The sequence below is a fragment of the Myotis brandtii genome, unplaced genomic scaffold (genome assembly GCF_000412655.1).
Source record: "Myotis brandtii unplaced genomic scaffold, ASM41265v1 scaffold802, whole genome shotgun sequence".
Classification (NCBI taxonomy): domain Eukaryota; kingdom Metazoa; phylum Chordata; class Mammalia; order Chiroptera; family Vespertilionidae; genus Myotis; species Myotis brandtii.
Genome location: NW_005371230.1, coordinates 1,757,409 through 1,769,330, shown reverse-complemented (window position 1 = coordinate 1,769,330; position 11,922 = coordinate 1,757,409). Strand labels below are relative to the sequence as shown.

At 45.6% G+C, this 11,922-nt stretch overlaps 1 protein-coding gene across 1 annotated transcript in view; it reads left to right on the top strand.

The window, feature by feature from the left end:
- Positions 1 to 11,922, top strand: part of TENM3 (teneurin transmembrane protein 3) — a 600,673-nt gene that overhangs the window by 459,123 nt on the left and 129,628 nt on the right. The window contains exons 8-9 of the mRNA XM_014531397.1: positions 5,801 to 5,816; positions 10,311 to 10,372. Of these exons, the coding sequence (XP_014386883.1) occupies positions 5,801 to 5,816; positions 10,311 to 10,372 (78 nt within the window). The remainder of the gene's footprint in view (positions 1 to 5,800; positions 5,817 to 10,310; positions 10,373 to 11,922) is intronic.

The window sequence follows — 11,922 nt, the reverse complement described above, 5'->3', positions numbered from 1 at the left end:
TCTCTCTCTCCCTTCCTCTCTGAAATCCCATATAATAAAAGGCTATTATGCAAATAGACCTAACAGCAGAATGACCGGTCGCTATGATGTGCACTGACCACCAGGGGGCAGACGCTCAATGCAGGAGCTGCTTCCTGGTGGTCAGTGTTCTCCCACAGGGGGAGCGCCGCTCAGCCAGAAGCTCTGAACTGGGCTCATGGCTGGCGAGCGCAGTGCCGGTGGCAGGAGCCTCTCTCGCCTCCGCGGCAGCGCTAAGGATGTCCAACTGCCAGCTTAGGCCCGCTCCCCGCAGGCCTAAGCCGTCAGTCAGGCTTCCCCGAGGGCTCCCAGACTGAGAGAGGGCCCAGGCCGGGCTGAGAGATCCCCCCCCCAAGTGCACAAATTTCGTGCACCAGGCCTCTAGTCAGTAAATATATACTTTTAGCATCAGCTGAACTTGAGAGTGTGTGGGACATAAATATCACGTGTCAAATGCGGTGTTGTTTTCTCTTTGGGGCGATCATTTCTGCAAAACGTAGCTGCATTTCCCCACTAATGCCAAGTGGAAAATATGATGCAATATTTGCTATTTCCTTGTTACGTTGCATTGATATTTAATCGGCGTTGCGTATGTCACTTGCTTTCATATTGGTGGTACTGAGGGCATTGTTTTTTCAGAGCATAATCGACATCAAGAGGAGTGAAAGGAAAAGTAACTGGCATATATAAGGTTAAAAAAACAAAACTATCGACTGCTAGCAATCTTAGGAATGAATTCAGTATAAAAACTTTACGTTCCATTGAATCTGTATTCAAACAAAGGTCTTATCCTGGAATCTGCGATAAAATAAATTCCAAATGCATATACTCTTTCAGTTTATTTATTGTCCGACATAATATTAGCATGTCTACACACCTCATCCTTCTTCCTTAACAATGAGACTCCACGGTTTCTACGCAGTGATTTTGTATTAAATTACTAATATAACACCAGAAAAGGAAGTGACCGTCCATCCATCCATCCATCCTTCATGCATTCAAAATTTGTTTATTGAGTGACGACATTTATTACAGACGCACGATGAGAGACACAGCAGGGAACAACATAGATTATACCTTGAGGATGCAGACACTGGGCACTTAATGACAACCATGATGACTATTTAAAAGGGGGCTGGGGGAGTGAGTGCACAGACGACAGAGCTGAGCGAGCCCGAGCACCACAGAAAGGTCTTCCTGCGGAACCAGAACAATGACGAGGGTTGTTATGTGTTTTGACAAATGCTGACATTCGGACAAATTGGAAGTGTGACCACATAAACCGAAAGGCGGCCAGAAAAATCAGTTCTCAGGAATACTAAAGCCAATATAGAGCAATTAGTAAAAAGAAAGCCTGATGTGTCCCGCTTCCTAACGCTCACTGCTAAAAGGGCTGTAGCTAGACCCACTCGACAAAGAAAACGGATGAGCAACGCAACCCTTTCTCCTCGGACGGAACCTCCCCGTGGGAACGCTGGCTCTAGAACGAGATGGAAAACCACCGTAAGGACTTGTAGTCTGTTCCTGTACGTTCCTTCCCCTCAGTTTTAGGGAGTATGCATGCATGTGTTAAGCATTTAATTTATAAAGTATCCCCAGAAAATAGTTTTAAAACTGTTCAAAGAAAAGATATCTTCGGGTTTTTCCTAAACATGTATGTGTGCTCGATTCATCCGTGTTAATGACATTTTAAAAACATACATTGTTTCTGTATGTCAGTAGTTGTTGGGAGATACAGGTCATGTTGCTCTGCAGTTGATAAGCAAAGAGGTCAGCGTGGCCAGTGCAGTCCCGAGTGGGCCGGAGGCAGAAAGGGCATTCCTGTAAGACCCTCCCTCTGTGCTTGTGAAGCCCACATGTCAGTTATCTCAGGGAAAAAATAAATATGTAAATATAAACATATGTATAGTATAGTAATACCGTAGAATGTTTACAATTATAAAGGCGATAAACACATTTTTTTAAAAAAAGTATAGAAATCACTGCTGAGGGGACTGGAGATGCTATAGGTATTTCCTTTGTGTCTTGTAACCTCATCCTAGACCAGTGATGGCGAACCTTTTGAGCTCGGCGTGTCAGCGTTTTGAAAAACCCTAACTTAACTCTGGTGCCGTGTCACATATAGAAATAATTTTTTGATATTTGCAACCATAGTAAAACAAAGACTTATATTTTTGATATTTATTTTATATATTTAAATGCCATTTAACAAAGAAAAATCAACCAAAAAAATGAGTGTCATAGGTTCGCCATCACTGTCCTAGACCCTTAATCTCGTCATTAACTACATGGGTGGCTTTACCAAGCTCACTGCACGATGTAGTTAGTGAACCTGAGTTTCATCGAATTCGTACATAGAAACTAACTGTGTTAATCACTTCAAATAATCCCAAATTTTACCATCATTTTCTATTTTGAGAATAAAGATATTTTTAGGCGATTTTTCCTTCTTCAAAGAGAGCCTCTGAGATCTTAGCAGAGAAGCAATTCGAGTTGGCTGCGGGGAAGGTGGCCACTTACCTTTAGAAAGGGAGACTGAACCCCCCAAGCACGGAGGCCAGCTGGCAGGGGGAGCCGCCTCCTGTGGACCAGCGACCACACCTGCCTGTGGATTTTGCTTTGAGATAAATGTCCACAGATGTCCCATCAATACCCATTAGTAATAGTTACGGCCAGTGTGTAACCAAGGGACACTCCTCTCCCTAAGCCACATCAGTGGGGGGAGCTGGAACCCTGGACGCCCACAGCCTTTGCTCCCTGCCTGGGGGGTGAGGTGGTCAGGGGAGACCCGGATGACCATTACCATTCCCGACCGGGTCCCGCAGGTGGTGACATGGGTGCAGCTCACCCTGCTTCTCTTGAGAAACAGAACTGGGTAAGGGCGACACAGACTAAGTGTTTGTTGATGAATGAATGACGAACAAGCTACATGGATGAGTTGTACCCAGATTTCTAAATGGTCATTGGTTTTATTTAAAGTTGCAACTAGACAAATGCACCAGCGCCTACACACACACACACACACACACACACACACACACACACACACACACTCACACACACACTTCACAGGTCATATTACCTTTCTCAAACCTAAGGGGATAATTTTCTGGATTTTGCCACATTTTAATATACCAACCTCCCGCCAACAATCTCCATATCTCTAATGGTGGGATCTTTGAATAATGATGGTTTAAGTGCCATAAATTTTCAAAGAATTCTGATTTTCAGGTCTAGTCTACTTTTGTCCAAAGTCAAACCAAGCCAAGAAAAACTTTTGTGCGTGAGTATGTCATCAGCACTCATACACATCGTTCCCCACCAGTAGGCTGCGGCCCTGTAAACTCTTCAAGCGGGGAGAGGAGTCGTGAAAGGGAGTCAGTCCCACCAGCCTCTGGATCACGGGATCCATGGGCCTCTGGTACATACATTTCCCGGCAACAACAAACCCCGTGTTTGGGGAAGCAGGGAATTACCCATCAACCCTGTGAATGACTTCATTTTGCATTCTAGATGTCTTTAATGTTGACATCTGTCACCTCGAAAATCCTCCACCTTCTTGATCATGATGGGCTCCTCTGGGCAGTTCACCCCGTGTTTGGGGAAGCAGGGAATTACCCATCAACCCTATGAATGACTTCATTCTGCATTCTGGGTGTTTTTGGAATGTTTTTACTTCCTCTTCCCGCATTCTTTAATGCCGACATCGAAGATCCTCCAGCTTCTTGATCATGATGGGCCCCTCTGGGCAGCTCATGGTGATGGTGAACACTCCGTGCGTCCCATCAGAGTGGAGCATGGATGCTTCCTTCACCCAGAACACAGAACCTGGAGATGGGAGGGCGGAGGCAGCATCAGGAGAGCCGTCTGCGGGGGAAATCCTGACTCCCCCCAAGGCAGACGCAGCCTGCTCTCCACGCGCCTCTCTCGGCCGCAGCAGTGACTGACGGGCAGCTGGGACCCGGTTCCCAAGCAGCACCCTTCACGGAGCACCTGGGTCCGCACAGTTAAGGAAGAAAACATGCAGCTAAATTTAAAAGCAGAATTTTTAATATTGCTGTTTATGAAAGAATATGAGCCGAATATTCTGGCAGAAGCAAGCCTGCCCAGCTACATGACCGTTAGTCTCAGCAAGATATTTTGACAGTCAGTGTGATTCTCCTTTATTAAGTGACAGAATGCCCAAAGAAGAGACAGGAAAAATACACAGCATAGAAATAGAAAATATTAGCCACCATTTTTTTTACCTCTTATTTTCTCCCCCCCCCCCAAGAAAAGAGCTCATAAAAGTTATGATTTAACTTGTTATCTTAAAATACTCAGGGGAACTTGCTGCATCGGGCGTCCGTTGCTTGGAATGTTCGAACGCCTTATAGTTGGGATAATTCCCTTCTTCTAATGACAAGGAGAGTATGTATTCATGTGAAAGCCTTAAGAAGAAATACTTAACTTGTTATCTTAAAATACTCAGGGGAACTTGCTGAATCGGGCTTCCGTTGCTTGGAATGTTCGAACACCTTATAGTTGGGATAATTCCCTTCTAATGACAACAAGAGTATGTATTCATGTGAAAGCCTTGAGAAGAAATATTGATGTTAAAACACTATATGTGGGTTAGCGAGGTCGGATCTGTTGATATTATATTAGCCTTAGAGTTAATAACGAATAATAATGGAGTGGAATGCCAGAACGTTGCCTCACACATCCCGTCAGCATGTATGTGAGCACAGCGGGAAACCCAAAACAAAAGCTAATTTATGGAAAACTATGTATTTCTAATGACACCGGAGGCCAGCAGGGGTCCCAGCCTCCACCACACTCCTCACCCAACCTGCTTTCATCTGGCATTGAAACGGGGCTGCATTCCGGAAGCGTCTCACATCAAATCATTGCCCCATATTTAAAAAGTATTCTTATATTTTTTGTAAAATCTAATCATTGCACATGTGCATTATGTATATTTATATATTCATGAAACTAAAACAGAAAATGAAGAAATTTTGTTTTCAAAGCCCAAGGTACCGAGGTAACATATGCACGCAATGATGGTTGGACTTCGTGTAATTATATTTTCATTTTAAAATAAAAACAAAGGAGCCGCATTTGCATTCAGATACACTGATACCTTTCTATGCCGGGTGGGGTTTTTCCCAGGCTCCATGCTTTCGCCTGGGAAATGGTGGCACTTTGACGTACAGCGGCATCTCAGAGCACAGTCTGGGAGAGCCCTCAGGTCATCCGTTGTAGACGTGAGATGTTCCTGTGCATGAGAAACAGCCTCCGAGAGGCCCAGCGACTCCCCAAACCGCTGCACCAGGTGGAGCCCGAATGGAGAATGGGACCTGCGTCTCTTTTCATACAAACAAGAGGCTCCCCAGACGCCCCGGACAATCTCTGCTAAAAACTGTGCTCTGACCTCTAACCCTCGGATTGAGATGGCCTTTTCCTGCACCTTCTGATAACATGTTCTTTTTTAAAAAATACATATTTTATTGATTTTTTTACAGAGAGGAAGAGAGAGGAATAGAGAGTTAGAAACATCGATGAGAGAGAAACATTGATCAGCTGCCTCCTGCACACCCGCTACGGGGAATGTGCCCGCAACCAAAGTACATGCCCTTGACCAGAATCGAACCTGGGACCCTTCAGTCCGCAGGCTGATGCTCAATCCAGTGAGCCAAACCGGTTAGGGCTGATAACATGTTCTTAACGAATCTTTCTCAGGAAGGGTGTGTTGGGGGGAATGTGCCACAGTGGACCCCCGAGCTGAATTACAAGAAAGGGAAACCAGACCCAAAGTTGCGTGGGTGAACGCTCAAGGCTTCAAAGGCTAAACAACAAGGAATTGCAGGCATTTTCTGGATATCTTTTAAGTCGGTTTTTCTTACCAGCTCTGGTTCTCATAGCTCATATTTTTGTCTTTGTGAGAATGTTTGACCTTGTAATGTTCTGTAGCGTTTAGCCAATAATGGCAGTCATGCTAGGAACAGCACTCAGTTGCCAAAACCGGAGTGCGGTCCTCAGGGTGCTGGTGGCCTGAGCTCCCTTCAGGGCCAGGGGGAGGGTGCCTACTTCTGTGCCTGCTCCACGCGTCCCCCGGGATGTGCCCCAGGGTCCTGGCAGACGCTGGGCCTTGGCAGCAGCTGTCCCCTCCCTGCCTCGCATCCGTATTTGGCAGGACCAGGCCGGAGAGCTCGGGCTCGCCATGGAAATGACAGCCGCTGTGATAACAGCTCCGTGGCCTGGTCCCCGGAGACGCGGTGACATTCTGGCACCTCTCCTCTCACGGGAGCTGAAAACGGCACTGCGTCTGCTCCTTCGGGCCGTGTAATTTTCTTTAATGACACATTTTGGTTTCAAGTGTCCCACACGCTGGCTTTTGCGTCTCAAGCCAACATGTATTGGTTAGAAACAACGACGTGCCCTTTCTTCTGCGGGCGGAGGCGAGATCTCGTGCCACCAGGGCCCTTCATCTCCATCGGCCTGGAAAACGCGAGGAGGGCCGCAGTAATTGCTCTCACCTGCCTGGGCTCGGGGCCTGGAAGAAAAAAATCTTCAGACACTTGCACTGGTAGATCTTTCCAAGCATCCCGTCTCAAAATTATCTCAATTAATGAGTGTTTTTCTCAACGTTTTCTGGCAAAGCCTGCAGAAAGAAAGACTGTAAGAGGCTATAGAATGAATGCCTTTGAATTCTGTAGGGAATATTTTCATTTTAAACACATTATAATCCGTTACACTCTAAGAATGCCACCAGCACCCTAAGAAGATGGAACCTAAAGTAAGCTATTTGGCTGTTAGTAAAACAGGTGGCAATCGTGATTGATGGGTGAGTGTGCATGTGAGTCTCTCTTACTGTGGGTACCGTGGTGATCTTGTTATCACTGATATGGGTGATCGTATAAAATGTATGCTTATTATTTTGTAGTGTAGAGGGCAAATGTCAGCTATTACAACCAATTTAAAAGAGCTGTGCCTGGGAATTATCCCGGAAAGGGTTGAGGGAAGGTGGGAACATACACTCGAGCTATGCTGTGTTAGATGGACTACTTTTAAATGGAAATTTTAATTTAAGCGTCATAGGCATTTAGGAAAGTATACAGCGCCTAAGTGCACACAGCCAGGGGAGCCCCCCTCCAGGTAGAAAACCGGGATGTTGCCCAGCACCCCAGAAGCCCCGAGAACTCGCCCGGCTCCACCGGCTCCCCCTCCCAGCGGGTAGTCAGTCACTCCCGTGACTGGTTCCCACCAGCTGGTAGGTCCTGCTTTTGAACAGTATGCACATGGACTTGCCCAGGAGTCACGCTTATTGTGAATGGGTTGTCTGGTGAATGTTCTGCATGTGAGATGTATTCATGCTGCTGCAGCTGGCAGTGGCCGGCCCCTTTGCGTTGCTGTGTGGGACCCCTTTCTGTGCTGTGTGGGACCCCTTTGCGCTGCTGTGTGGGACCCCTTTGTGTGCTGTGTGGGACCCCTTTGTGTGCTGTGTGGGACCCCTTTGTGTTGCTATGTAGAAGCCGGCCCCTTTGCGTTGCTGTGCGGGATCCCTTTGCGTTGCTGTGTGGGGCCCCTTTGCGCTGCTGTGTGGGACCCCTTTGTGTTGCTGTGTGGGATCCCTTTGCGTTGCTGTGCGGGACCCCTTTCCATGCTGTGTGGGACCCCTTTGCGTTGCTGTGTGGGACCCCTTTGTGTTGCTATGTAGAAGCCGGCCCCTTTGCGTTGCTGTGCGGGATCCCTTTGCGTTGCTGTGTGGGGCCCCTTTGCGCTGCTGTGTGGGACCCCTTTGTGTTGCTGTGTGGGACCCCTTTGTGTTGCTGTGTGGGATCCCTTTGCGTTGCTGTGCGGGACCCCTTTCCATGCTGTGTGGAATCCCTTTGCGTTGCTGTGTGGGACCCCTTTGTGTTGCTGTGCGGGACCCCTTTGCGTTGCTGTGCGGAAGGCCATTGATGACTTCACTATAAGATTGAACCCGCTCACTGCTGGCAGCATCGGGGTAGTTTCCCGTCTGGGGCTTTTACAGATAACGCTTCTGCCAACATTGTTGGTTGCCTTTGGGTGCTGTGTGTGCATGTTTCTATAAGGGGTGTAGGCAGACTTTTGAAATCAGTGGGGACTTCAGCCACCATTTCTAAGATTTTTAATATAGAGGAAATACAATTCAGTTCCATACAAGCAACTTACCAATAATCTTGCAAAATGCAACCATTTATAGTTGGTATGTAGAAGCCAATTTTAGCAAATGAATAACTTCTGATTATACTTGCTGCTATCAATTTGTGTTAAATTTTTTAAATTTTCCTTAATGTGAATGCTCAATTTTCATTCAATACACTTCTGATAAGTAGGAAAGCAGCACAGTGTAGATAAAGGAACCTGAAATGGGGTCAGGAATCTGCTATCATGCGTCCTCTTACACAGTAACTTTTTAAGTCATTGGGCGACTCACCCTCTCTGCCTGTGTTTCATCCTCACACAGTGGGGACAATGGTCCTGGTCACATGCACATTGTTGCAAGATAACAGGCTTCAAGGTGTTTTAAATCTGAAAAGCACACTGATAGACATAGAAGAGCATCGCTCGCATCCACGATTCCACTCTTACTCGGATAACATTTAGGATATGAATACAGCCCCGCCCCATTAAAATCTCCTAAAACTATGTGGAAATAACAATATAAAACTACAAATCGTAATATAAACTTTTTAAAGATTAAATCTACACAAATACTATTTCTAAAACTTTAATAAGTATGGTGTTTACTTATATAATTTTTAAATTGTTGTTTTAAGACTCTGGGTTAACCACAGTATCCTGCTTCATCATCATCATCATATTATTATTGTAAAATTTCTTTTAGGACAATAGAAGTACATGGGAAAGTACTTGTGGACAGTGCCTGGGATGCACACATGTGACCTTTGCCCCTTGCCCCACACACTGTCTCTGCCCTGGGTTCCCAGTCCCCGGGGAGAAGCTGTGTCCCGCCCGTGGCCTTGGGGAAGTCCCGTCTCACTTCCTTCCTTGTGGCTTCACTCTGCAACCCTGGGGTGGAAGGGACAGGAGTGCTGTGATATGACCTTTGTTCTCAGAAGGTCTGGGTTCAAGGTCAAGATCCACTGCTCACTTGTTTGGAACCTTAACCTCTCAAAAAAAAGCCTCAGTTTTCTGAGACTTAACATGAAAAAAAGTAATATCCACTATTGGTGGGGTCTTTGTGAAGATTAAATGAGATAATGCAGGTCACACTAGCACAGCACTTGACACAGAGCAGGTGTTGGTGACGGTTTTATTTTTGTGATATTGCACCACGGTGTTCTCACCGTGGCCCGGACAACGGGTCTGTGGCTGACAGATGCCTGGTTCCGCTGCCAGCCCGGTTCTCCCACCTCGGCTATCAGCCCGGGGGGTGAGGGACCCGGAGCGCACAGAGCTCCCAGCCACGTCCGTTTGTGTTTTCCTTATTACGGCTTGATTTGTCTTCTGTTGTTTCAGCCTCAAATCCATCAGCACAGAGCTGCACTAGGGCGGCGGGTAAAAGCATCCCTTTCATCTCCCAGCTCTGTGAACTGTTCCACTGAAGACACACAAGGATAACGGGCTTTGAACATACCTGGCAATTTAGAAGTTTTGTCTTAAAGGAGTTGAGAAGGTCTAACTGGTGTTAGAAACTTCAGTTCTTTAAATGTAGAATTTATTTTGTCACACTGCAACTTTTTTAATAGCTTATTGATTTTTAGAAAGAGAGAGAGAGAGGGAGGTGGAGAGAGAGAGGGAAACATTGATCAGCTGCCTCCTGCACACGCCCTACCAGGGATGGAGCCCACAACCGGGACTGGTGCCCTTGACCAGGAATCGCACCTGCAACCTCCTGATGTGTGGGATGACACCCAACCAACTTAGCCACACCGGCCAGGGCATAGCTTCTTTTTTATACTTTGTAAGGGTGGTGTAGTAGGCACCTCATAGTGAACTAGGCAGCCCTCCCTCGTTTTTACATCAGGGGTCTTAACACCATTGCTTGGACCTCTCGTTTTATCATCTTGCTCTTGTTCAGACTTGAAATACCATCGTTCTGAGATGTTCATTTTCCGTCCCTGCTCTTCCTGACTCTAGATCAGCACCCATATCTCCGGCGTTGACTTCTTGGGCTTGTTCCTTGTTGCATAAGCCTCCTCAAAGTTTTCTCCAAATTTAACGTTTTCTTGACTCTTTGTCATGACAATATCTCTAGTTGCATGTGGCCTCTCTTCAGGAGGTAGGCTCCTGCCTGCGTGGCCTTCTCATAGATGGAGATAATACTTTCAGTCGACTCCCAGCTTCTTCTGATACTCTCCCACGCCCTCCGGTCAGTCCTGCGTCAGCCAGGGATCCGCGGTACCACCTTGAAGGTTGGGAGCACAGGCCTCCCTGGGGGTTCATGTCTGCCCTCCAGCTCGGGCGAGGCAGGGGTGTTCTCATCCTTCTTCATCTACAGATGGGTTTTATTTCACTACTTTTCTCTGTGTCTGCCGAGACATTGCATGTCATGTTACTGACCGGTGCTTAGTAATTTCTGGAGCATTTTGACTTTTATGACTTCGTTGCTTCTACCCCACTCTCTCTCCTCCTCCTCTTTTCTTTTTCTCTCTCACACTACCTTTGGAATGAATCTCCCTAACACTCTGAGTTTGTATAAATATCTTAAATGACACATCATAAGTGTCAAGAGCTTCACTAAAAATTCCAACCAGCAATATTTTCAAAGTACATAATATTTCTAAGACCAGACAACTTGTTGGCCTCTGTTTTCAGTGCAGTGTGAAACGAGATGTAATATTAGTGGGTATGGTTCTCATTAGATGATGTCTTGAGTAGAACTGAAATCCCATTTTATGGAGATTTTCTATAATGAATATATATAATAAGATGTTGCCCATCTGGCAGAAAATGAAATAGGTCTCCAAACATAAACATAACATTACTTTTAACACTTGACTTCTGTGTATGATCCATGGATTATCTCTCCTCTTCAAAGTCTGTTAAAACCAATAAAACGAGCTAATCTATAAGAGGACTTTCTATGCTCCATGAAAGCACATGGTAATGACACGTTATTTTGTGTGAGAGCCTTGACCCTGTTGGGTAGTTATTGTTGCTCCACCAACGTGTGCCTGTCAGACCTTTACTCTGTGCCCAAGTGTCTCCCACTGTTTCATTCAAAACTTGCGGAAATAGCTGAAGCTTGACGTGCTCAGTGTTTAGAAAGCTCTTGACATTTTGCCACTCAAACCCTACATAGTCTAATGCAAAAATGACATACGGAGTCATACCTCTTTACCCATTGACAATCTATAAATTCAAGCATTCCATGACCTATGTCTTAATCCTTGAAAAATCAGAGTCTAAAAGAAATTGCCGGCAGACTGGGGTTGAGGCAGGGAGCCTACGTGTAAACATTTGTTACAGATACACAGGGTAGGTGTAGCTACGTTGGTATCTGTGTCTCGTATATTTCTTACTAGATGATGATTTCATATCAGGTATCGGAACAGGAAAATGGGAGACTGGTCATGGAAGGTCCCCAAACTGTTGAATCTGTTTTTAAAAATCCAATCAATTATACATAATGCGAGGGGACTTTCACTCACTGTTTTTCATACACCCTAAGGCAATCAAATAATGAATAAAATAGTACTCTTGTCTTAGCCACTTATGTATTTGTTTTATATTTATTAAATTTTCCTTTGAATAACTATATATATTTATACACAAGTGTTTTCTTAGATTTTAAAACCTCAGGAAATAAAATTCGTTTATTTGACAGATATTTATCGAGACCCACTAGGTAGCCCAGCCAGCGTGGCTCAGGTGTTGAGCAGTGACCTATAAACCAGGAGGTCATGGTTCGATTCCCAGTCAGGGCAC